At 39.7% G+C, this 27,975-nt stretch overlaps 1 protein-coding gene across 1 annotated transcript in view; it reads left to right on the plus strand.

Annotated features, from left to right (window-relative positions):
* The window catches only part of lrrc75a (leucine rich repeat containing 75A), a 45,808-nt gene that overhangs the window by 7,434 nt on the left and 10,399 nt on the right, over nucleotides 1-27,975 (plus strand). Inside the window, exons 2-3 of the mRNA XM_031283659.2 lie at nucleotides 5,729-5,857; nucleotides 16,952-17,064. Of these exons, the coding sequence (XP_031139519.1) occupies nucleotides 5,729-5,857; nucleotides 16,952-17,064 (242 nt within the window). The remainder of the gene's footprint in view (nucleotides 1-5,728; nucleotides 5,858-16,951; nucleotides 17,065-27,975) is intronic.

Below are 27,975 nucleotides of genomic sequence, written 5' to 3' on the forward strand. Positions count from 1 at the left end.
AATGTGTAAATGCTCCCAAGTCAGTACGGTTTTCCCATTCTTCCCATTGACATTGCTTGAATGCAGCATAATTAAGACTTTGTGTCAGCACCGCAACTTATGGTACAACGTGCTGTCAGATAAGGTGGTATAAAGTGGTGAGAGGATTTTGCTTCTACATTGTAAAAGCTTCTAAACCAATATTCACCTTTTAATCATTTCTGTATTGCTCCTCTGTGGCTGCTTTGCTGCCTTGGAAAAATGCTTCTTTTTTGATAGGCGTCTCAAAAAGATGTTGTTAAATACTGCAATATATTTGAATATGGGTTTAAAGGTTTATTCATTCCTCACGTAATGATGTTTATTTTAATTAAACCACAGTTAGCGACAGAAGGATGCCTTGAACAGCACACAAGGTATTACACTTTATATAATGATGTTTTAAACCATGAAGAATTAATATTTATAAAAAAGCTTTTTTCCCATGATGACATCTCAGTCTATGAGCCCGGTGTGAATGTCAGGGTTTGGGGAGGAGACATTACAGACCCTTTTCATTGCACACATTTTGATGTGTCATATTAGGAAAGCAACAGGTAGAACTAATAATATTAATGATTAATTCCATCACAGTGTCGCAGTGAGCCATGTCAGTGTGTAGTGTGCACAATACCAGGAACCTGGACCTGGAACAGCCAAATGGAATGCAGCCATCGTTTATAGTTATTAATTACGCCTGTGCTTTTCATCCTACGACATATCTAAATGTCAACCTGAGAAGAGGTCTAATCAGCCAGAATATAATCGACGACACCAGTGTCACTGTACAGACTTTTAATATGAAAATATTAATACCAATAATCAGAGATGGATGACACTGTCGGGTCAGTTTGTGATCTTCAACTTAGATCAATATCAGCTTCATATATGGGTCCTTCTGCCCTGGTTGCCATTTCCTCTTATTTACCCAAGAGCCTGCACTTAAGCCCTCATGTTTGCCATGTCTCAAGCTCCGTCTTTGTTCGTGTTCAGCCGGGTTCAGACCAATGCTTTGATGCTGGCCGGCACTAATTAGTGTGGGTGGTGCTTTCTAATGAAAGAAAAGCCCACACTCTTCCTCATAGCATAAATGGTTTATGTGTGTGTGTGTGTGTGTGTGTGTGTGTGTGTGTGTGTGTGTGTGTGTGTGTGTGTGTGTGTGTGTGTGTGTGTGTGTGTGTGGGTGTGGGTGTGTGTACGCACTCAGCACACTATCCCCTTTACATTCAGTGAAGTAGTGCGTTTTTATGTTGTCCTCGTCATGAATATTTCACCAGGGACTACTGTTAATAATGTATGGCTGGCTGGAGAGTGAATACCATTTATGCAATGTTTGCAATTTCTTTAATATGTTCCACAATTTTTACTGTTAACAGACATACTTTTTGATTGACAGGTGATAAGTGCTGGTAACGAGGAATGTTAGTCACACACACACACGCACACACGTACACACACACACACACACACACACACACACACACACACACACACAGGCGGAAATGATTGGTATTGAGAGAATTTATCATAAGGCATTCAAATGTTGCAGATAAACTGAAAGAACCAATACATGCCCTCATGTAGTTGCACTTGAACTGCACAGCAGAAACTGCAGCTGATAGAAAAAAAAATTCTCAGTTGTCTGTATTCATCATCCAAAATCCACCATTCACCATCCAAGCATCATGGAAAAACTATAAAAGATGATGCACCCACAATGCATCTCATGTGATTGTATGATCTCAACTGGAAACTGTGAGTCTGTGTATCATATCATAACATACACCTGTTGATGCACTAATCATAGCTTTCTCTCACCTGCTATGTTGCTATTAATGTTACTCATCTGAAAATACAGCAGCTGATTTTGTGTGTGTGTGTGTGTGTGTGTGTGTGTGTGTGTGTGTGTGTGTGTGTGTGTGTGTGTGTGTGTGTGTGTTCAGTCAAAGCGCCTGTCATTATTTACCGCCCCTCCTACGCAAAACAATAGGGAGCATGGAAACCTCAGTGAGTCATACCTTTCTGTAGGAGAGTGAGCATCTGTCGTCCCCTCTCTCTTATTTCAAATTTAATGGGGGCTTTATTGGCGTAAAAGTTTCAATAACAATGCTGCCAAAGTATCAAATTACAATTCATCCAAATATTCGCTCTCTCTATTTCTTTCGTTCTCTCGTTCTCTCATTCTCTCTCCCTATTTCCCTATCTCTGAACATGGTTGGCCCTGTTGCCACTTAACTGGCTTCTACAAACAACAACACACAGAAATATATCTGCAGCCACTATGAGCCTGCACTTACCTGCAGACATAAATGCATTCACATATGCACACACAGACACGCACGCACACACTGTTTCATCATTAGCAGTAAAAACAGGTGTGTAGATAGAAAAGCAGAGCAATTACATGTAAAGAGGATGTACACACCTGTTCATAGTAGTATCATTAACCCAACAGGTGGTGGGGGAAAATAGGGAAAAATCAAGAAAGTACAAGTCACAATATAGTTTATTAAAGTTGTTTTAATTGAGTTTGAAGATTAATTCTGGACCTTGGAAACAAACTCACAAGGTCTACCATGCTGGGCACATAACCTTTCCATTACTACCACACTCAAACGTTATATTTTTTGTCCGACTACGATTTAAAGCTCTATGAACAGCTTCTTAAAATGTCTAATCCTGTCCTGTGTCTGTCTATTGATTTTAAGAAGAGTTGTCATTCATGTTGACTTTTTAAGATTTAACAAATGTTCATGTGTGAAGCTCTGCCAACAGGTTAATGATTCGTAGGCTTCGATGGTGCTTGAGATGTGACATATGTTAATTTTCCCTCACCAGGATGCAGACAGTCAGACAGTGGGAAACAATGCAACAGGCTTTAAAGGGATGATAGAATGCAAAACCAATTTTACCTTGTCATAGTTGAATAACGACAGTTTGGTGGTAAATAGGACATACATAGAACCTCTTTCCTATGCAAATCTCACAATTTGAAACCTCCTCTGAAAACGGGCAAATCTCAACGAAGCTAATAGTTGACGTCAACTCGGTGGCTCCTCCTTATTTGGCTCTAGTCTCTACCTTTGTCACGCCTCAACATTTACATAGGCTACACCACTGATCTGAGATCAGGTAGTCTTCTGAATAGATTGCGCAGATCTCAGAAATTGTATACATTGTTCATCTGCTATTTTATCACTAAATTCACCTCTGAGACTTTTTTTTTTTTTTTTTTTTTTAGATTATAGACTTTTTTGGGCATTTTGGCCTTTATTTGGATAGGACAGCTTAGACTTGAAAGGGGAGAGAGAGGGGGAATGACCATGAGCAAAGGGCCGCAGGTCGGAGTCGAACCTGCGGCCGCTGCGTCGAGGAGTAGACCTCCATATATGGGCGCCCGCTCTACCAGGTGAGCTAGCCAGGGGCCCCCACCTCTGAGACTTTTTATGCGAGAAATCAACTATGTAGAGGTCAAATATGGGCTGTTTTACGAAAATTGATGGCTAATTGCAAACTTTGTCCAACTGTGTGTCAGAATTCAGCGGCCGGTGCTGCCTCGCCACCCGGCCTGTCCTCCTTCACAGACCCCGGCCCGAAATTCAAAGTGTAAATATACTATAGTTATGCTGAAAGTGTAGCAGCGATCTTTTCCCATAGGAATGAATGGGACACATAGCCTAGCTAGCAGCTCATCCTAACGAGACTCCTCAAATTCACAAAAATGCCTTCAATTGAAATCGGACAAAATTGTTAGCTTTGTAAGACCTTAGGGTAGCTGTGATATACATGCCGTGACGAAATTCAAACTGTAAATATACTATAGTTATGCCGGCAGCCGGCGAGCTCCACAGAGCCCCGAGCCCCGGTAGTCCAGTAACCCAGAAAGGTGTCTTTGCCCTGGGTATGGAGCCGAGCAGCTGCCGCTTTCTTGTCTTGTGTGGAGCTCGTGAAGTCCGACACGTCTTACCAAATTTGCAATTAGCCATACATTTTCGTAAAACGGCCCATATTTGAGATTTATATAGTTGATTTCTCACATAAAAAAGTCTCAGAAGTGAATTTAATAATGAAATAGCAGACAAACAATGTATAACGTTGCAGTGTCTGAAATATGAGACCTGCTGTCTCGTCTCCAATGTATGTGTATGTGGTTCGCTCAACCAATCAGTGCGCAGCTCATCTAAATATTCATGAGCATACCATATTTGGAAGAAAAGCTCTTGTTCCAAATAGAGCCATATTCACAGGGTAGTCAAGGAAATACAATAGCACTGAGGCCATTTTCAGCCCAACCAATGTTACATACCCTATTAGGAGACCTTAAGGAACAGTGTGAAATACCCTATGTAGTCATTCTATCACCCCTTTAATTTAATACTTTAGGGGGTCAGTGAGTTTACAAAGTAACATGAAAAATGTCAAAGCCTTTCATATTTTGGCTTGAACACACAGGAGATTTATGTGTGTATTCCGATGTGCATTAATTACAGGTTTTTTTTCCAATTGCTATCAAGCATCGGGCAATACTGAAACCACTTTTTCAAAACTCTTCATACAGTCTGGATTACCAACATGCTTTTTTGGCCAAGCAGTTAATCTCACCTCCAAAACTCACTCAAACCAGCAAAACACTTCATACATATAAAATAAGCTCGGTGGACCAAAACGCTGGCAACAATTCTCACGCAGAAAGCAAACATTGTCACACTGAACACACTGACCTAAAAACACTAACAACAGAGCATTACCTAAATGATGAACTTTTATCTTTGAAGTTTGAATGATTTTTTTCACATAAATCAGTATTTCATTATTGGATAAACTTTCGCTTTGACTGTACTAAAGTTTATGTAACAAGAATGAATCCGAACTTTGCTTCCATATCCTTTATGTTTTCTATGCCTGTGCATATAGTAATTTACTAATAAAATAAAAAGTTGAAAGTCTGAAAGAAAGAAATCCTGAAATTCCAGGACTGCAATAATCATTACAAAAAACCATCAACAACATGTAGGCTATAGTATAATCACTCATACTGTTCAGTACTGTGAAGGTTCTTCTCCCTCTCCTACATTTGGCCACAAGTTCTCATCAACGTCACATTGTATGTCTTCTCTTTCAGCTGAAATCAGCTGTTTGGAAAGACTATTACTTCATTTTATTGTAAATATTGTGCTAAGATGTTTTCTATATTTCAATATGGTTACTGCAAAAATTCACAGAATTTGCCATCATTCTGCTTTGAATGTGTTTTTAACTGTTTTGAAAACAGTGTGTTAGCATTTGAACAATGTGCTGCAGATACAGTACATATTGTTTTGTAGGTGAAGTATGAATAAAAAAAAGAGTTCATGGATTTGGGTGAATGTTGTCATTGAATGTTTTGTGTGAAAGCAATGAAAACTGAGTCACAGTTTGGTCCACATAGATGCCTGTTTCGCTGACTGTGTGAAGAGTTTTGACAATGTGATTTCATGTTAGCAATCAAAAAAAGCTAATTTGTAATTTTGCTTATAAAGGGGAAAAATGTAGTGTATGTCCTTTCTTTTCGTTTATGATTTAATGTAAAGCCCATTGAGTTTTCCCATGTGTATGACATCTGGTATATAAATGGATTGCCTTGTATGTGTGTTGCCTATATAAGTACTGTATGTACAATTGCGTTAATGAGAATATGATGGTCTTATTCAATGTTTTTCCATGTGTGTAGGACCTGGGCATGGAGTCAACATCTCTGGATGACGTGTTGTACCGCTACGCCAGCTTCAGAAACCTGGTTGACCCCATCACGCATGACCTGATTATCAGCCTGGCAAGATATGTCCATTGTCCCAAGACGGTAGGACACGTGCACGCACGCACGCACTCAGGCACACACGCACACATAAAAATCATCCAGAGTGAAACATACTTAGTAATTTGTGACGATTACAGTAAACATGTTTGTGCATGCTCACACACACACACACACACACACACTCACATACTCACATACACACACACACGCACGTGTGCGCACACACACACACACAGACTGTGATTAATTTCGTTTCGGCTATCAGCATATCTCCTGACTCATTTTGTCTGACGCTATTGGGTTATGGAAGTGCTCTAAGTGGTTGTGTGGCTGTGTGTGTCCTTGAGGGAAGCACTGCTCCTTGTGTTTGTTCATTCATGTAGTCCAGCATGTCATTGAGAGAGAGAGAGAGAGGGGGGGGGGGGTTAGGGGGGTTGGAGAAAGCGTGCCATCAGCCATACTAGATGAATAATGTTGGGAGGAAGGAGGAGTGATGATGGAGATGAAGATAGGAATTAAAAGGCCTGATGTGTAGCATGGCGCATTTTGCTAAAACTCCCCATGGCTGGCTGCAATTTAATCTATTTCATGTAAAAAGTCATTTAGATCTGAGAAACGGCTATTATATTATTTTTAGACCTCTGGATGACATCTTTCCTCCTGCCTTAAATGATGCCAATACATTTCTGAGATGATATACATTTTTCCCCTGACCACGCCAAGACCTCATATAACACCATCTTGCCTCCTTAATTTTCTGTATTTCCTGTGAAAACAGGATGCTGGAGATAAAGGGGCCGTCAGTGGAAAGTTATTTTGCATATCTTGAAGTCAAGTCTTGAAATGAAAATATATATTCTACAAGTGTTAATTTTGTCGATTTTATCGATTTATCTTTTGTTAATATTTTAATTAATTTGACCTTTAATTAAAAATAAACAAAATTGATAAATAAATGAATAATCCATTAAATGTACCAAAAATATTATTGAAAATAAATGTAGGCATCAATTAATTGAAAAATGTTTCCCTAAATGGATATTTCTGTTTTATTTTCTTATTTTGGCAGCTTCCATCCTCCATAGTATTCAGCTTCTGAATAATGAAATGAGACTACAGGTTTCACTTAGGAAAACTACATTAACATGTATTCAGCTATTGTTGCTATTGTTATTTTTATATTTAATTTCCAGAAAATGTTGTATTAATTGAAAACACATTTGTGTTGTGAGTCCCAGAATGCATCGTTGGAGCTTAAAAAACAAAGCTCTTTATGGATGTACAAGCCATATTCTGCAAGAAACTCCTCGCACTGGAGCTGCAGATTGAAGATATAGGCTAGGGTTGTGTGTACAGTTCATGATAGGTGAACAGAAAGAGGCTGAGAAGAGCAGAGCAGGAATGATAGAAACACAAGAGAGGGTGTTGTTATGTTCGGAGAGAAAAGCAATAAGAGAGAGGAAGCATAGAAGGTGACAGCGAGGTGTTTTATTTCCCTCATTCTGCTTCTTCCGCCTGTCTGACACGTTTGATTGCTATTGTCTTTTACTTTCCTGAACTTATTTAATGTTTAATGTTCATGAAATGTTAATGCAGCATCTATGAATTTCATACCTCTTTTTCCAAAATCAAATCAAATAAATAAATAAAAATTAATAATCTCTATAATTTCGACACAGTCATCTAATATTTGCAATGCTGTCACTGGTGAGGTTATGTGGTAACATTTAGCTTGGCATAGAAAGGTGACATGACTTTAAATTTATGTCCTCTTTCAGTCTTTCAGGTACTCCAGAAAACAGAATTGATTGAATGAACTTTACCCAGCTCAGAGCCTAATGAATCTGTCTGATAAATATGAGCCTGGCCAAATTGCTGGAGGATTAATGACGCCTTTCCACTATTAAACAAATGGACTGAAAACATCTTTAGTCAAGAAAAGGGAGTGATGGAGGTAGTAGTTATTGTGGTGCATAAATAGAAATATAATTACATTTCATTCATACATTACATCAGTGTTAATCCTCTCTATATTGCATGTATTGATGATTTAGGAAGATAAAAGGAGAAAGAGACACTGAAGCAAAAAGAGAATCACTCATTACCAACGAATCGCTAAAAAAAGTCATTATATGCCACAAACAACAGCAAAATATTCTGTATTTCAATATCTAAACACAGCTGTTTTATTCAAAGTACAAAGTCATTTTATTTTGGTCCCAGTATTACACGTCATACATTATACATAAAACACTACAGTTCATTCTTGGATAATGCTGCTACTATCAATAATAAAAGACACTGATGCACACTTGTGTGTAATTAGATTCTAGTCAAGCAGAATGAGTTCTTCTCATAGACAGCCGGGGGGATATTGATAGATACTACAGTAAATATGAAATCAATCAAACTGCATCATATCCATGATCCAATTAAATGCAAATAACTGTTGTTTAATTAAAGGTCAATATTTGGAATTCATTTCCTGGACATGTTATATTCTACTTTCATATAATATCACAATGTTATAATGTAGAAAGAGAATAGAGGATGACATGAACACAATATTGTCCAAAGAGGTGTCTCTAGACAGACGGCTAAGAAAAGATGCAGGCATGGATGGCATTGTAAAAGGTGTTGTTTACCTTGATGATGTGTTGGAGGTTTGTTGGTTTGCATAAACTGCAGAAAGAACCTGTCGCCTGCAGGTCTATATCTAACCAGCTCTCTGTTGCTGTTTCTTCTTTTATTCATCCTCCCTGCAATATTTAACACTGACCCACTGAGAAAACAGGGCCACATTAGTGGGGTTTCCATCAACGTATTTTTATGATTTTTATGCGCATTTTTAAGTATTGCATTAGAAAATGTTGATGGAAACAGCAAAATTTGAAAAAAAAAGTCCTCAAATTCGCAAAAACATTTTTACGCTTGCTTGAGGTGGTTTTTGCCTTTTTCAAAAAAAGAGTTAATGCGCAAAATGGGAGATGGAAACAGCTTTGCCGAATAAGTTGTGACGTAGCGAACATGTAACTCACATGACTATAGTCCTGGTATCCATCGGATGGGGGAAGGATTGGGAAATGGGTCCCATCCAGTGCGGCGTACACTTGTGGCACAAGGTGTGTAGTGGAGTTGCGGTGCGCTGTTGCCTGTGCCTCAGCCACGTCGGGTAAATTGATGAATTGGTTCAACAGCTTGAATCGTATGGCCCTGCACACCGCGTATATACAGCGGTGTACGGTTGTCTCGCTGACACCAAATGTCTCTGCCACAACCCTGTATTCTGCACAGGTGGCCACCTTGTACAATGCTACCTCTCTCCATTTAGCCAAAGAACTTAGCTTCTAATCTCTTTGATTCAGCAAGCCGGTTTGCAATCTACAACCATGCGTAACGTCAACTTGTGACGAAACTACACTTTGCGTAATCTAGTTTATTTGCTCCAAACCAGTTGAAGGAAACGCTTCTAATTCGCATTTAATTTGTTTTTCTTTTTTGCGACATTTTAAAAGTTTGCTTAAAATTCGCTTAACAATTAGATGGAAACATGACTGTTGTCCATGTCCTGTTGTGTAGCTGCATTTAAATGAACAATAGCAGTCAGCAATTTGCCTTTATTTTGAAAGTGACACCTGGCCACTGTATTTTCACTTACCAGGAGTGTTTGTTTTTTTAATTCATTTGTAACATTTCATTAGTTTTTTTTCAAAATGTCAAGAAGAAGTCAAAATGCCAGCAACAAGTCTTGTTGATTTAAGAACTTATTGTGAGAAATAATTTTCGGGTTGTGGCCTCCATCAGGGGAACTGGCTTTCAGATAATAGAAGCAAATCTTGTTCTGCGTCTGACATCACTCATTCACTTATTCACTACTCCCTATATAACAGGCACTTGTTGTTTACTCTATAGTAAATGGTAAATTGAGATTTGTGAATCATTGTCATTTTGATTCAGCACACAACAGTGATTTTTGCATCTACTGTATAAAATGAAACTCATTGCATCACGGGATTGCTAGCTGAAAGTAGTGTACATGCCATTGACACTGTTACATTGTGCACCATGTAATGCAAAAACTCCACCCTCTGAGTTCGGGCAGTCATTAGTTAGGGGGTGATTTCCCAGCTGCTTCACAATAAAAGCCTGTCTGTGGTTCAATATGTATGTAGTATGTGAAACTGCAGCAGAAAGAAATTTACATTAGTAGTCTGCAAATACAGCTCTAATAAAGCTGTATGGGAGCAATCAGTAAAATCTAAAGGCTTCTATCTGTTATATGAAAGTAAGAACAGGAATGTAGAGGTGTAACAAAACTTTAAACCCCTGAAACACTTACATTACAAAGGAGATACTAAAGCACTAAAAACCTTTCACTGACTTTCTTTCTCTCTGGTCGCCTGCACGACCACACCTGTTAAAGCAATCAGTTTCATCTCGTGACACTGCTCAGTTGGGGGTAGAGACCATCAGTGTTTGGGTGGGTTAGTGATATCACCGGATGTGAGGCTAAAGGGGAAATGAATATGATTACGACACAGGTAAAATATGCTGTGTCGGGCCCAGAGCAAAGGACAAAGGCCAACCCAGAGCTTTTGGAAAATAATCTGACTTTCAGTTCAACACATCCTGTTAACTCACTAATTCACACTCTGGTAGAAGAAAAATGCTCACACACACAGTTGCTCCATCCTGTACCCCCTTTTACAAAAAACCACGCTCACACTGGTAAACACACACACACGCACGCACGCACGCACGCACGCACGCACGCACGCACGCACGCACGCACGCACACACACACACACACACACACACACACACACACACTTTTCTTCTCTGTCTCACACAGACACACAGTGAAAGGGTTAGGGTTGAAAGGTCTATTCATTGCAGTGTGACTCCAGCTAAAAGCAGGGCGTCTTGTAAATCTACACTTATAGCAGCTGAAAACTTTGCAGCTTTGTCACTGCAGCTGCTGTGACTCTCTCTGTTATGTTCTCTTTTCTCCTTCTTTCACCTCTTTATTCTTCCCATTTCACACCTCGTCTGTCTCTTCTCTGCAGTTTTTGTGTCATCTCGGCTTCTCACTGATCTTCTGTGTTCCATTCATCCGTGTGAATCCTTCTGCTCATTGCTCAGCTTTCCTTGGCTGAAAAAACTGTGTCTTTATGTGTTCGACCATGACTGACACTGACCGTTCACTATTACATGTCAATTATCAGCCAATCAGCACACCACGTGATTTGTCACAGTGAAGGTCATGTGGCATGAAATGCATTGGTCCCAGGGAAGAGTTGGGCATCGTTTTGATTTAAACAATTCTGATTCCAATTCCGATTCTTCCTTTTGATTGCGGTTCTTAACGATTCTTGATTCCGATTATTTGAGGGGTGTAGTTGAAACTAGTCACGTGCTTATTTCACAGATAAAAGGAAACTTTTATTTTGATTCATTGGTGGTTTACAGTTTTTACTGGACTTTTTCAACGTAAAGTAATTAAGCCATACTTTAGAGTTCCACTTACTGTGCTCCCCCGTGGCTGCAACACAATAAGCGCCTCGAAGTACGGTGGCCGCTATGGAAACCAAAACTTGCGTATGTTAAATTTGGAACCGATGATCGGATTCGAAACCAAATTTTACAAACGATTCCAAGTTGGAACCGGTTCTGGATGCCCAATCCTATCCCAGGGTTGAATTTACCAGTGTCAGCTCAGTGCCTGTCCATGTTGAGGTCTCAGTGGTGGATAGTGTGTAATATGTCAGAGTTTGCTTTCTGTCGTTACCTTGCAATTAACATTTGCCTTTTTATTAATTGTAACCACTTCTCTTCTTATACCATACTTTAGTAGCCATGTGCAGATAGTATTTAAAGTGAGATTTTTTTTATTTTTTTTTAAATATAAACAAAAGAAAAAGGTATTTGATTGTAAAATTCAGATTTTTGCAGACTCATTTCATGCTGACGTTCTTGTCTGGTGACAGGACGGAGCCCACCAGGGATCATACACTAATGTACATGAAAAAAAAACATAATATGGAATCTATGCAAGCTGATTAATAAGCAAAGGGCATGGATTGCTAAACTATGCCCGGGGAATTAACTTCATGACCTCAGCCTAGACGGGCGTAAGCGGTAAGGGTGGCGCGCTCTGTCAGCAGCTAATGTTAGAATGTTTTTTCTACCATGTTATCCACACAAAAGGGTTCCCAATTGACAAGTCAGTTAAAGATGAATAGCTTTTTTTTCACGCTTTTGATTGGCCAATATGACTTTAGGGTTAGTGTTATATCACTGCCTGTTGGTTTGGCATGCTCTTGACTGTGCTTCAATTGTGTTTCTGTGTTTTCATTCAGACGAGATTTTTTTAAACAGTGCTTGTGTGGACAGGATTATTTTTTTAGATCGAAGAAAGGAAAATCCCCATTTTTAAAAAATACCTGTGTCCGTGTGGACTAATAGGCCTCAGTTTTTAAATTAATACAGAATATTTTATTTTTTATTTAATGTTGTTGGTTTAAAAGCATTGAGTGCAACAAACACTGAAATTGCTTTTCACACCCTGTGTAACTTTCAGTTAAAGGTAACTCCCACCCAACCCCAAACCCCCCACAGAAGACATCAGTGTAATCAGGGATATCTGATGCCCCTGTAAAGCACGTAGAGTGATTCCTTCCTGAGATCTGAGATCCGGCCATGATTATGAGTCAGCTGTCTGCCAGGTCATCCCCTGCACCTCCTGACCGCAGAAATGAGAGCAATAAGATTGAATTATCCCAACAATTCATCTGCAGAATGGAGTTTTCCAGCAATTTACCAGAACATTCAAGGCATGCAGTGAAAAATAGGATAAGTAATGGTTCCATTTGTACTGTGCAAGATAACTCTATCAGCAGGCAGACCTGAGGGAAAGGAACAGAGATGAATCAGATGGATAAATAAGACAGAGGGATGGAGACAGTCATCAGTTCTCTGGAGACTGGAAAGATTCATAGATGTGTTCTGTATCAATAATGTAACGAGAGAGGGAGGGAGGAAGGCAGGACAACGGAGGAAGAGGTTGAGAATAAAAGACAAACAAAGGGGAGGAAGAGATAGGGACATCGAAAGAAAAAAAAAGGAAGGGGATGAGACAGAGTGAGAGCTGGATGCAGTGAAATGTAGAAAAGGCCACAGTGAAGCCATGAGGCTCCAACCGGATGCTGCAGCTGCTGTTTTCATCAACCCGAGCTCTCTCTTAATTCACTTCAATACAATTCAATTTATAAAGCTTTATTGACATTATGAGACCTGTCTTACTGGATATTACCAGCAGCGTCGGTACAAAACACATCAATACGTCTCAACTACGACTACAGGGATACGATTTAGGTCTCAATTGTTTGTCTAAAAAATAAAATTTTGTTAAAATACCAGTTATTGGTTAGATATGAAATTTACCCTTAAAATTTGCGTGTGTGGTGCAAACTAGAAATTCAAATTATACAATCATATATATATATATATATATATATATATATATATATATATATATATATATATATATATATATATAGCATACAGTTAATATATATATTATATCTCTGTCTGATGAAAACCTTAGAATGTTCATGTTTCTGCAATGAGAACATTGTATTTTTAGCTTGACATTCATGCATATTTAAGTTTATCCACTGTTTCTAAAAGGTCTTCATCAGACCAGTAGTTAACGGGACTTTCACAACCCTTAGAGGATAACTGGAACTGGGAAACAGCAGAATTTATTTATCTATTTATTATGGGATTACAGGAAATGACATCAGAATACAAAACCAAATTCACCAAGTACATGTAAACAAGGACTTTGTTTTATTGCCAATGTCAGGGCAGAAAAAGATGAATCAACTTAAGATAAGAATGGAAAATGTTTAATAAAGAATGAATATGTATGAACATCATATGATAATATAAAGATATCAATTTACATAATATTACATATATACAACTGAATTTACAGGGGCAGTAAGGTTCTGTTAAATGTGTTAAATATGAGTGATGTGCAGAAGTATTTGGATACAGTGTACATAATGTACAGAGAATGAAGGAAATGTGCTTTTCCTGCTATGAGAAGTAAGAGTGGCATAAACAAGTCCTGTGTATCTGGTGCTTCACGTTAATCTATGTTTTCTATTTTCTTTTTTATGATTAACAATTTTTATTTCTTTATTAAAAGGTATACAAAATACACCCCCCAAATAGCCCAATCCCACCATTTGCATCACCACTTAGACAAAAATCAAGAAAAGATGACATAATAACCATGACATTGAAGACATCACAACAAAACAGCAAAAAAATAGACAATAAACTGTAAAGCAAATAAACATATGTATATATGTGACAACAAAAAGCACATAGTATACGCTTCACCCCAGCACATAGCTTCTTAGGAGCCCTCCAGAAAGCGTAACTACTTTCCCCATGTTCTAGTGTAGACATTTAATCTGGCAAACCGTTTATATTATATATATTTTCAAATGCTTCCACTCTAGCCATCTCATAAGCCCAAGAATCTGTCTAGCTATCATTAAACTAGTTTGGACCCAGCTTCTTATGTGCTTATCCATCCCGCTTAGGATTGACCCATCTCCCATGTTTTCTATTTTCAATGCAACTTTGTTAATGCCAGTCACAATTTGGATTGCACCAGTGCGCATCATGGGTCCTGGTGTGTTATGTGCTAAGACAATGTTATATAAATGAATAATCTGTTGTTTCCAAATGTAGACTAAGATACATTAAGTAAACTGTCTTGCCTTTAGTATGTGCTACCTGTTGGTGTTTAGCTTTGTTGCTAGTCAGCAGGATTATTTAGCAAAGCAACTGATCGTGATGTTAAAGTTGCACTTATCGGTTTTTGGTCTAAATGAGGCAGAAAAACAACCTAACATACACTGTCAATCACCATATTATCAGCCTTATATGTTGTCTTTGCTAACATGTAGGTAACAGTTGCCTAGTTTCATATCCAGCAAACACAGAGCAACATTAGCATTCATTGTGTTTTTATCCACCTGATGAATGTACGTCCAATATTCACTCTGTTTGGGTCTTCTACCAGTCCTGGAGAAAATATCTTGCATTCGTCGTGTTGATTTTATTATTTGGGATGTAGTGGAGGGTAAAGGCACGTAACCCATCTGTAATTTTGTCCAATTACTGTTAATACATCAGGCTCCCCCATTCTCCCTTGTCCCACAACACAACAACAGACTAACCTAGAATAGTGTTTCCCTCTTTTACAGAACCTCTGTTACAGTAGAGCATGCACCTCTCATCCAGACCAACACAACTGGCTCAAATCAGTGCAACTCTGAGCTCAGCACACCAGGTTAGCCAAGACTGTGGTTGGATGGGATGAAAACATTTTGGACAGGGGGTAGGCTACCCCAGGAGCGGTTTGACTCCTATGTTGACTAGTGCAGGTGGCTGTTTCGTGAGGTTAGTTGGTGTAGAAAATGCAGGGAATTTGTTTTTAATTCCAATTTCTTATAGGATAATACCCCCAGAGCCCCCGTCAATGATGTATCTTTCCAAGTTTGCTCATTTTTTTTTTTAAATGCCCATATATATATAACAAGAAAAAGCAGAGCTGAGTACTGAGATAAGATGAGTGAGTATATGAAAAATTATGAAAATTAGTTATTTCACTATGAATGTAAAAATGTGAATTTCCACAATAAATAAAATGTGTCCTCAACTTTTTTGCAACGTCTGACCACACAGACACATTTACAAGAACATCTTCACAGTTTCTAGACGGGAATCATTATCGCCTCATTTCATTAAAACAAATGAGAAATTCATTTGGAATCATCATCCTCCCTCTGGGTATCAATTCATCCACTTGCTGTCTGCTAGAAAATAGTTTTTCTGCTTTATGATCCAACATCTGCCCCTTTAGTATTTTACCAAGCAAAACATACTGATTCTCACAAACACTCTGACGTAAACAACAATGTGGTACCTTACAGTTTAGCGAACTGAATGTCTTTGTTGATATCACTTCTTCCCCTCACCATCTGTTTAAGACTGGATACTGAGGACCTGCGAACCTCACTCACCACCTGAATAAATGCATTTCAATATGGACACCTCACACACACACACACACACACACACACAAGCGTGCGCACACACACACACACACACACACACACACACACACACACACACACACACATCCAGTTATGGTACAGTGGAAAATTGTGGTGATATTAAGGGTGGAGTTGAAGCAGTGCGTCATTATCTCAATAGCTGTTGTCTGAAATTGCTCCCTCGTTCACTGTTCCCTACATGATGAAAACTCTACAGCATGTAGCGTTGAATTCCCCAGCTTCACTAACAACTATTTTAAGAAGCCTGTAACCTTTATTTCTCAGGGGGGTAAAAAGCTTTGACGCAGCATCTTGGGCATCATGTGTCATTAAAACTCCTCAGGTTAGGGTGACCCAGCCAGCCAAAATACCCAGTGTGTGTGTGTGTGTGTGTGTGTGTGTGTGTGTGTGTGTGTGTGTGTGTGTGTGTGTGTGTGTGTGTGTGTGTGTGTGTGTGTGTGTGTGTGTGTGTGTGTGTGTGTGTGTGTGCGTGCATGTGCGTGTGTTTCATGTCAAAACATTACGGTGACAGGTGTGTTTGCTAATTCTTTGCTCCAGTGGTCCTCTTTAATGATATCTTTGTGTCTTTCTCCTGTCTCCTGCTGCTGTAACACTTCACTGCTCTGTCTTGTTCTGTCATGATGTCGTGTCCAACGTGACATTTCCCCTCCCTTACCCTCAATCTCTGTTTACTGTAAAGCCTTTGACTGACAATGACAAAACACACATATACAAAATACATAACTGTCACGTATTTATGTTTTAAAATAAGTAATAAGTATGGATTACTTGTTGCTCATTTCCACAATAGTCTGAGTGATTTTACAAGAAAATATCTGAATAAGGGATGACTATCTGACAATATATCAAGATATAACAGGTCCATTATTTATCATGTACATCTGAGATTGGGGTGTTATTTGATATTAGATTTATGCTACAAACAAACATAAATTTAAGCTGATGGTTTGTGTGTCTCTATCTCTGTGTCCAATAGGAGGGTGACTCTCTGGGGGCGATGGAGAAGGTTTGTCGTCAGCTGACCTACCATCTCAGTCCCCACTCACAGTGGAGGAGACAGGGCCTGCTGAAGAGGAAACCTCAGTCCTGGTGAGTGTCTGTGTCTGTGTCTGTGTGTGTGTGTGTGTGTGTGTGTGTGTGTGTGTGTGTGTGTGTGTGTGTGTGTGTGTGTGTGTGGCAGGTGCCCAGGAAGTGTGCCATGCTTTAAGGCAAATTGAACATACAGTAGCGGGGCCCAACTGTGGAATCCCCGTCCGTCACATGATGCTTTCTCACCCAAAAATACTTTTCCTATAGACTGACATGGCAAAAAAAACTGTAACATCTGTAAATCAGCGGATACATTTTTTGAGCGTCACACCCCCCCTGTGAAATGACTCGTTTCACTATCAGAATTTGATCCGTTCGGTTCAATAACATTTTCAAATATTTCAAATTTAATCCACATTCAAGTTAGCAGAACGCTTAAGTGGAAGTAGCCGTCTCGGCCAGTAGAAGTCTGTAGTGCGCCTGCTCTATGGGCTGCACAGTGCCAATCATCTTGGTAATTTCATATAAGGTTTTGGCTCCATAAAGGCTTAATGCGCCACTGAGCAACTCTTATAGGAATGAATTGGGCACCGTCTCAAACACTTATCCGGTAATAATACATCCATGGTGTGTGGCTATGGTACGTACGTCTCTTCTGTTTTTGTTAACATCTCAGTGAGTCACCAATGTGCCATCATCTGCTGCCACTTTGGGTGCCATGGAAAAACCCACTGATGTCTCCGTCTCTTATTTTCTCAGCGTCTCATTGACACAGTTGGAGATGAAATCAGTTCCTTCTGTGTCATCATCAGTGCCTCTCTTTGCCTTTTTGTTTCCCTCTAACTGTCAAATAGTCCTCATCTTTATGCATACATTATGAAAAGCATCTATAAACTAATCCACATGATTTTCCAGCTCTGTAAAGTACAGCCAGGAAAGAATTATCTTCAGACTATTGAAAGCTGTTCTCAATAGACAGTAAATGTGTGTGCAAAACACTGCGTTCAACTTGCAGTCGCAATAAAGCAGTTTAATTGAAAGCATCTGCCTCCTTAGGAAATGATTTGTTGGTACCTTTAGGGAAATTAATTAAAGGGTAAATCCACCACATTTTCACATTAGTGTGTTTACAGGTGTCGTGGAGTACTACTGCCTAATGGGAAAATAATTGTTTAAACCTGTAATTGTCTCCAGAGGGTGCTTCGTGAAGTCTGATGCATTTCCCCAAGTGATGTCACTTGAGTCAGAAGACAACAAGTTTGAAAATGAGAAATATCTGAGGGTGTTAAGTTAAAAAGAAGGGGGTTACCCGACCTCTGTAGCCCGCTCCTCATCTCTGCTTGAGGCTAGCGGCCTCTAAGCTACATTTTCAGCATGTAACGTTAGCTTGCTAGCTTAGGGGTTGTTGTTTCCCGTAGCGAAGGGATTTTGACGCACAGATGGAAGCACGGGAGGCTTATCCTGGCAATGTACTTCCGTTGATCCAGACTAGAAAGAAAAAGACATTTAAAGTGATTTTTACCTGATATGATGTTATGTATACAATAGTCTATATCCACGACGTTCCACTTCTGGGATTGCTCCATTGCCGCCGGAAATTCCGCTGGATGTCACTCTTTTCGTGCGGATGTCCGTGACCTTCTGCTTTCTTTGTGTTGGAATTTTAAACTCCGGTCGATTTATGAGGACTATGGTTGACTAGCTAGCTAGACTATCTGTCCAATCTGAGTTTTCTGTTGCACGACTAAAAAAACTTTTAAACGTACACGTTCCACCAAAACCAGTTCCTTCCAGATGCTATTTTACAGCGGCACTGCGGCTCTGTCTGGCGCTTAGTGCTGCCCATGGTGATTGTGATTGGTTTAAAGAAATGCCAATAAACCAGAGCATGTTTTTCTCCCATCCCGGAATGCTGTGTGGACTAGCCAGACCTTCCTCCGCAGCGCTGTGGAGGAAGGTCTGGCAAAGCGAGACTATGTATACAATAACTTAAGCCATGTTTTTGTCTGATACTGTATGTGGGGATAATTAAAATTTAAGTTAATACAATTTACACATGTAAACTTGGCCATCAAGTTTGACTTAACAATACATTTTTATAGGATGATTAATGAAAAAAAACTCCTATAAATACATTTACCATATCAGTAACAACAATGTAAATAGTTACCATATAAGCACACTTTGCATACCTAATCACCATATTAAGTTTGACTCTAAAGGGCTGAAAAGACGTATTCTATTCCCTTGACCTGCCTTCGCTGTAAACCTGATTACTGTGTGATTCTGCACAGCCTAAACCTATAAAATGCATCCCGGTGGGAACAGATGGTAGAAAAATTACATTGTAGCAGCACACATTTGAAGAGAAGATTCCCACTGCTGTGTAAATGGAGTATCGGTAGGAATTAAAAATATCTTCTCCTCAGCTGTTAGCATGAACACCAGGTGTCAGCTCCTCCTCAAAACAGTTTGAGTGTAGAGGGGGGAAAATGACAATTCAATATGGGCCAAAAGATTGGATCCCTGCTGAGTGTGTGGGTGTGTGTCATTGCCTTCACAGTCAACAAAAATAATAGGTTGCTTTTGTTTTATCAAATAGCAAGCTAAAGAATTGCTGTTAAAGCAGGGTCTCACCTATAAAGGAAGTTAACGATAGCTGGAGATGAAAGTGGAAATGAATAATTGTAATTATCTTTAGTAATTCTGGACTGGTGGATGAGATTTAATCAACGCAGTGCTGCAGTCGGCACATCAGGCTGTCATCAACTCCGGTCAGAGTGATCAGTCGCAGGGCAACAGATGAGACTGAAACATCTTTTTGCATGGAACACACGTTATTAATGATCCTCCACACACACACACACACACACACACACACACACACACACACACACACACACACACACACACACACACACACTCACACACACACACGAAGAACAATTCATTTGTAAATTTCTTTTAAACATAATGTGAGGAGAAATTTAAATGTGTTTGGGATTATCTCTGTGAGACAGACCACCTTATTTTTGTCTTTATTCAGTATGTTGTATTACATTTGAGTTAATCTAGATGTTACAGACAGCATGACTCCGATATTTTAGACTCATATCTGTTTCTGGAAAAATAAAGATAAAGATGCACAAACAGGAACGGAGAAATTACTAAATAGTTAACTTACTTATTCAAATGCAAATAATTCCTGGATTTTTTTTATCAGCAGTGAAATACTATACGCAGAAGAAGTTGGAAACGTTAGTGATCCTCCCAAGGATATATATTGCCATCTTCTGCAAAACAAACAGCATTTCACTGTAATTTGTCTCCTTTGGATGAAGACTTAGAATTAAAAACCTCTCTGCTCACTCCCAGATTCAGGTCTGACATCACTGACGGTGTATTGGACAGAGAAGGGGGGCGTGATCAGACCCAGCTGTGCCTGGCAGCTCTGGATCTGATCTGAAATTGAGATCACAGTGAGCAAAATCAGAAAACTTTAGTTGTGAAAACAGCCATCATTCCTTCTAAGGATGGAGCATATACAGTATAACATGTAAATCAACTGGTTGACAGTTTGTTATTGTCTATTCAACAAGAATAGTTGTGGTTGTGAATCATGAAAACAAAGCAGGATTAACAAGGCTTTCTGTTCGTTGTCTGGCTGCTTAACAACGACCCCTTTCAGTGTGCTCAACAAGTCTATTCAGTGGTTTGAAATGAGGCATCTGCACAGCTGAATGTCTGAAGCAGCCCGGTCTCCTCTCTGCTTTACAACCCAGGTCTGAGACCCCTGCCGAGAAAACTGTGAGGTAAACAATGTGACAGCATATATTCTCAGGGCAGGGTTACATTTAGCAGAGATTTTTCCCCTAAAAAGGAATTTGCTTTATTTGCCTGTTATTTTGCCTCATATTTGTAACAATCTTGTTTTTGTAGTTTTTTTTTGCCATCATTACTAACTCAGTAATAACAGTGTAAGTCCAATGGAGCACTGGTTGTAAACAAACTCCCAGGTTGGCCAAATGTGTCAGTGCAGCTTTAAAGTTACAGTTCAGCATCATTACATTGGTCTGTAATGGGTACAGGTGGCCACTCCATGGTTTGTGAAATACTGATAAAACCATTCTGCTCCTCAATCTGAGATAATTACGGGTAATAATAATAATAATAATGTATAGCTGTGTAATGTATAGTATAACTAATAATGGGTAGTTGAGACGTCTCCTATAGTAATGTTGCCCCCCAGTTTTGTCCACCATTCTCATACTGCGTCTGGAAAAGGTCCAGTAAGGCATCCACTGGCTTTTAGGAGCAGTGAGCCAAAAAGCTTCAGCAGGCAAGATGTTGACTGACAACCAACGAGTAAACAACTGCCTGTCTGTCGACCATTCTGCCCATGACCTGAATCTGTCCGTCTGTCTGTCTGTCTGCCTCTTCCTCTGGGTCTTGCATCTTTGTGTTTTTTTTTCTCCAAATGGCTCATTTAATTTCCATGGTGTTGGAAGGGAAATAATGAGGTCTTGCCATGGAAACTCATGACACACTGTTATACACCTGCACACACACACAGACACATACAAATGATCACCCTACACCTTAAATAATAATAATACATTTACCTTCTTGTACTGTCTGTCTACCAACGTCTTGTTCTGCCTGTCTGCTGCCTGCTGGTTGGCTGGCTGTGACTGCCGCTCCGACAGATTTACCGGCTGCCTCCCACCTGTGTTCTGACCGCCAGCAGGGAGAGAAGTTGAGTGTAGATGTCTGTGCCTCGTCTGCCTCGTCTCACCAGCAAGCAAAACCAAGCGGGGAGGATATTAGCCCTGATATATATTTACATTGGTTTGTCAGTGAAGGACAGGAATAATTTTAAGGTGAATATAGGGTTCCACTAGTTTGGGCCACAGTTTTAATCTGAAGCAGCTGATGGCTGATATTCAGAAAACACTTATTATTGTGATATCCTAAAGCCACTTTAGACATCGATATGTTAGACAGAGATTCAGGCAAAAATCAATTATTGGAAATGTAGCATTGCTAGTTTCGAAACCATTTTCCTGCCTGTAGGAAGTCATTTATTGGCCAGCTTGTACCCTGCTGCTTTTGATGCGAACTTCTCACAAGCATTTCTTTATGCTTATCAGCTCCTGGAGAAGGCTCTGACTGTACAGGAAGTTAATATTATGTGTTGATGAAAGCATGGTGAGGCAGTGGAAGCTTTCCAAAGACCTACTGATGCGGAGCAGCTAAAACACCTGGACTGTGGAAAGGAGAAGCTACTGTATAATATATATTTTTGTCCATTTCAGGGAATGAAATGAAATAATTTTTGGTAATTATCGATTAAGCCATTAGTTCAACATATAAAACACTTAAAGGGAATAGTCGGACGTTTTGAAGTAGGGTTGTATAAGGAACTTATCCATAGTCATTGTATTACCAACAGTAGATGGCGGTCGGCGCTTCAGAAGTACCGACAGGGATGCTAAGAAATGTACTGCATGCAATGTACAGCTGTAGACAGGGGCAGCAGCACAACTTGTTTTAGCCACCTAAAAAAGTTATTATCAGTTTAGTGTACGCTATTTTTAGAACCTTTGTATCGCTTTACCTTGCTGTCAGTTCCTTGTCGTTCCTTTTTGTCTTCATCTTTCCCCTCTATTTTCCCATGCTATTGTTTTCACTGTAAAGCCCTCCTTATGTCTATAATTTCCGAGTTGATTTGTGTCCTGTATATGTTGTCTTGCTGCTTTCTTCAGTGCACAGCCCTATTTCTCCCTCTGGACTGGTATCCACAGAGCGGGTAGACCTGTATTTATCGTGCATAGAACTTGGACTTTTCCCTTTGTCTTGACACAGTTTTCAGTCCCTCTTATTTGGCTTCACTTGAACTCATTGCAAAAATAATGTGTATCAAAGGATGTAATCATAAATGTCTGCTTGGAATTTGAGCAGCCCACATGCTCGTAGTTTTCAAAATGATTTAGAGTGGGAGCGTCAACTTAAGTCTTATTAGTCTAATATTAATGCCGGCTATAACTAACATACTAGAGATAATAAAGGTTCAGTTTCAAAATTAATCTGAGCGCTTCAAAAGCAATTGGATTAATTTTCTTTCTCTCCCTTTTCTCATTTTAATCCAGATCTTTTTTTTCTCTTTCCCTTGACTCGTCCTCTGAATCATTCTCTCTGCCTCCCGGATTGTACACTTCTGCCTTCCCTCACTGAGCAGCATAGTCACCCTGAGGCTGTTGCTGGCTTTACAATAACTGTTACAAAACAGTGAAACACCCATTTCTAAAAATATATGAGATTATGAGAGAACCAGCGGTGATGCTGTGTGAGTAGGAGACAATGAAAGATTCCGTAGAAAAGGTGATTCAGGCTTCTGATCAATTTGAATGATATGCTCTCAGAGGGCTTATAGAGAAAAAAAACTGCAAATTTTGAATGTGAGCCCAGATGGTTTAGTGGAACACATGTTTAATCCCACCACTTCCTTCTTGCTTCAACATGTCTCCAAAAAATTCAAAAAAGCTGTGGACTGTCCACTCTCATCTACAAAACATATGCTTGCTTAGAACAATTATAGTTCCTCCTCGCATCATGCAGCACACAGTCATATGAAGAAATTTGAATGTAACCTTTGCTGTGTGTGTCCATGATGTAAAGCTCACTGCTGCAACGTGACATGGGGCCACACCAGTCATCTACTTTGAATGCATCGGCATGACTGAATATAAATTCATAAGGCCATTTGAATCAGATAAAGCAGGGCTGATGGTTTGCCATCTCCAGCCTCCTCCACAACACAACACTGTCATTTGTTTGTGCCTCGATGTGACTCATGTTTACTCCCAGTGGACCAGTGACCCCCTTTTAGCTTTGTGAATAATGGTATTACCCACTGGGCTGCACTGCTGCCTGACACAGATAAAGACACTTTGTACAAAGTAACTCTTGATTGTTCCCAGCGGATTTTGTAGATGAATAACTGAATAGAGGCCACATTTTCGGTCACATTTTCTTCTTCACATTATTCAGCTAAATTGACGTTTCTGATGGTCTAGGAAATTCTTTTCTTTAAGATAGAAGTTTGGGTTGACTCATTTTCACATGGATTATATGTATGTTCACATATATGGATAAGTTGCTCATTTTCCTGCCTCTGGTGGACAGTAGACAGTTAACTATGCTGCTCTTAAAGATGTAGGAAACAATTGTTGGCCACTAGGGGGCAGAGAAATATCAGCAGGGATCAACGTATTTCACTGTTTTATACTAACATGAAATGATACTTGTGCTCCCAGACATCAATCAACCTGCGACTTTAGGATGCTACTGCCAATTCAACTTCAGAAAGATACAGCAAAAATGTTTTTTCCAAAAAATATAAGTCATTTATTGTATTCTGTGGTGTTCCTGGAGTTGTTTCACTACCATCCATAATTTGCTTTAATTTTAGTAATATACCTCCACAGCACACTAAAAAATGGGTTGTTTGCTTTTTGAATTGAAAACTTTTTTTTTCCCATTTTCAGTGTGACCCTAATACATACTTAAAACCTGCTTAAAATGAGTATGGAATATGGCACCTTTGTGCTAGTGTGTCAACAGGAAGGTGCCTACATCCAGCAGACATGGATTAGCTTTAGCATTCATTTGGTTGTGTTTCTGGCCACACAATAAATGTAAGTTGTCACTCTCCTTTTAGATTTGGTCTCCACCAGCTCCCCGAGAAAAGAAATCTGTCTCTTTTGCTGCTAAATGCTCCACTGTGTTCACCACCTCGTCGCTAACTCTGTCTGACAGCAGTTTGGTGCTGGGAGGGTAGCAGTTTGCTAATAGCGTTCTCTGCATTATGATCAACCGTTTCACGTTATTCATTTGGGTCATTGCTAGTATCAAGGGTTTCACAAAAAGTGAAAGGAAAATGCAAAAGAGCTGCTGATTATGCTGCAGATCAGCCCTCAAAGTAATTAAATATAGCGTATTCAAGTAATTTAATTTGTTAATAGTTTTCTCCTAATTTCCGTCTTCATTCAATGGAGCTAAGCTTCATATGGGTCACCTGGATTTTCTGTGGATTTAGCAATGGTGGAAAGTAACTAAGTAGGCTACATTTACTCAAGTACTGTACATTTCTGAGGTACTTGTACTTTACTTGAGTATTTTTATTTTATGCTACTTATTACTGCACTACATTTTGGAAACCAATATTGTACTTTTTACTCCTCTAGTTACTTTGCAGAGGGAACAATAGAAGAGACGTTGTCTCAGCAGGAGCTGATGTACCAGCTGTAGCAGCTGGGCAAGTGGCGTCCAACCAGTGCCATGGAGAACAATGTGTTTGCTGGATTTGTTATTCCACCTGAACACTCGAGCAGCTAATTTCCCAAGCTCCTCCTCTCTGGTAATCACTGTAATCAGATGCTCGAGTGATTGCTTGGAATGTGACTAACTCTGAATAAACACAGCTCCTGACGGCACATGATTAGATCAAACTTCTGCAGTCAGTGATGTCTCTTGAAATATGTCACAATTCAGACAGAGAATAGGCGTGCATCTAACATGAAATGTTCCTCCTGCTCATCTTTTGTGTGTTAACAGTATAGTCAGACAGACACAAACGTAACTCCTCACACCCTCTATGCTACCTGTGTAAAGCATGTTGCACAGGAGGAGAGGGAGGAGGAGTTGTTTTCTCACCTTCTGTGTCACAGAAGAGGAGAGGAGAGGAAAGAGGAGGCAAAAGGCGACATGTGTGCCCAGAAACAGAAAGAAACACAGGCAGACAGGGAGAGGAGAAATAAGGACAACATTTGAAGCCATACACCATGTACTTTTAATGCAGTGTATTATCTCAAAACATCCCTGTATAATCTTTCTCCCTCACCTTTATTTATATACATTTCATGTCTGAAGAGAATGCGGCTGGAGACACGTAGTCACTCTCACCTGGAATCACCTGTGAGGCTGTTTCAGGAAACAAGTGGGTGGTTTCAGATCTTTCTGAGGGAGAGATTCAGGCAGAGAGGGGAGAATGTGCATGATGTGGATTGGTTGATATATATGGCTGGACAAATCATATAGAAATACAGAGACAGACACAGAGGGATGGAGGTGAAATTGTGATAAGCCTCATGGTGATGCACTCAAGAAGAGCTGAGACAAAAGTGGCATTTTCAGAGATGCAATATGAAATCCAGGCTGTGACGAGGTCCCTGTGTCTTTATGCAGACTGCATTTCTGGGGGTAACTGGAGAAGTAGCTTATGACTCACAAGATATTATTTTGTCAATGTGATAATGAGGCATGCGTAGGTCATCAGACTATCAGCATGGGAACATTGGGCATGATGAGAGAATTATGCCTTTTGGTTCCAGAATATATTTCTGAGAATATCTGTTCCATCTCTTCCCTCCATTATAATACTAACAGTATCATACTCAGCTAGGCCATACCAGAGGACCTTCTGTTCATGCCTGAGAAAGAAACAATAGCAGAAAAGTGGTAGCAAGGTAAATAATGATGTCGTCATAGAGAGTATAAGCAGAGTTTAAGAATCTTACCAGTAAGGTTGTTATAAGCATGGATACTTTGATACTTTTTTTGTTTAAAACTATAAGATTGCATTGAAAGAAGTAATTCATAAAAATAAAAGATTTTCAATGACATTTTCAACCCAAGGCTGCAATGGTGAAACATATTTTAGTTAAACTGATGTTGCTCACTCACTGTCAAGCTACAGTTCTGCACGGCAGCTGGTTAAAGCACCAAATTTGCTAAAGTTTAAATCAACAGGTGTTTCTGAGATGTACCCATTGAAACAAGTCACACAGTCCCCTAAAAAAATTGTCCATCAATTAAAATCTCTCTCTAAGAACTCCTCCAGGACCATCTGTTCCTGCCAGTCCTCCCCCTGTGTCTCCATCCAAACCGCCTGGAGCTCCACATTTCTAATTACAATAGGCTACAGGTAGACGTGTGGCTGTGATGAGCAACAAGGTGTGAAAGAAACTGTTAGGGTTACATTTTATAGTGGTGTTTCCAGAAAGTGTGTAATTTTAAAAATGCTAATTTGTTTGTGGATCATTACCAGGATCACATTTAAGTCATAATATGAAGATTAAAGTGTTTCTTTCCCAGATTGACAGATGATCTAGTCTGCACTAGAATGGGAAGCCTGACAGGCATAGCAACAGTAACTTACTGTTGAACCTCTGATCATTTGCAAAGTAACAATATAATATGTGAAGAAGTCACAGTTGATATCTGTGTATGTCTCAGATGACATACCCAGCCCTCCGTCCCACTACCCTGCTGGTTGTTGTCCAAACAGGGTTTGGTGACCTCAGTTCGGAGCGGGGGTGTGTCTCTCTCTCTGTAGCGTGGGATTCTGGTCTGAAGCCAAATACATCATGAGCTCTCTAAGTGTCTCATCTGCTATTTATTTGCACACTACTACCCTTGCCTAGTCTTGTTTATTGCTTTAAACTGAGGACGGTAGAGTGTTGTTGGACAGAAGTAGTAGATTGTCTGGGTAAAGAGAGAGAGGGGTGGACCATGGGAAAAAAAACAGTCCCCCATGTTTGTGGCACATCAGACGAAGGTCGAGATGTGAGTGATTTTACCTTTCTGGAATAATCAACACGCAGAGACAGAAAGGAGGAGCAGCCAAGCATGGGAGGAGAATATGAGCTGTCACAATTAGATCAGTGTTCTAAAACCACGCGTCACGGAGAGCCGAGGGCATTGCTGCTCCAGCTTTGTTAACTAATTAGCGCACTTTGACTCATGGGATGCTGCGTAGAGTTGGGTTGGTACACACAAACCTCCAGGGCCTCTGTGGGAAGTGGTTGTAGACTACTTACCCAGACAGTTAGAGGTAGCCTCATCAGCCTCAAGGTGTTTGTTTTCCTCCTCAATTCATTTGGATTAGCTAGTGACTTGTTGCAAAGTAGT

Source organism: Sander lucioperca, chromosome 5, assembly GCF_008315115.2.
Source record: "Sander lucioperca isolate FBNREF2018 chromosome 5, SLUC_FBN_1.2, whole genome shotgun sequence".
NCBI lineage: Eukaryota > Metazoa > Chordata > Actinopteri > Perciformes > Percidae > Sander > Sander lucioperca.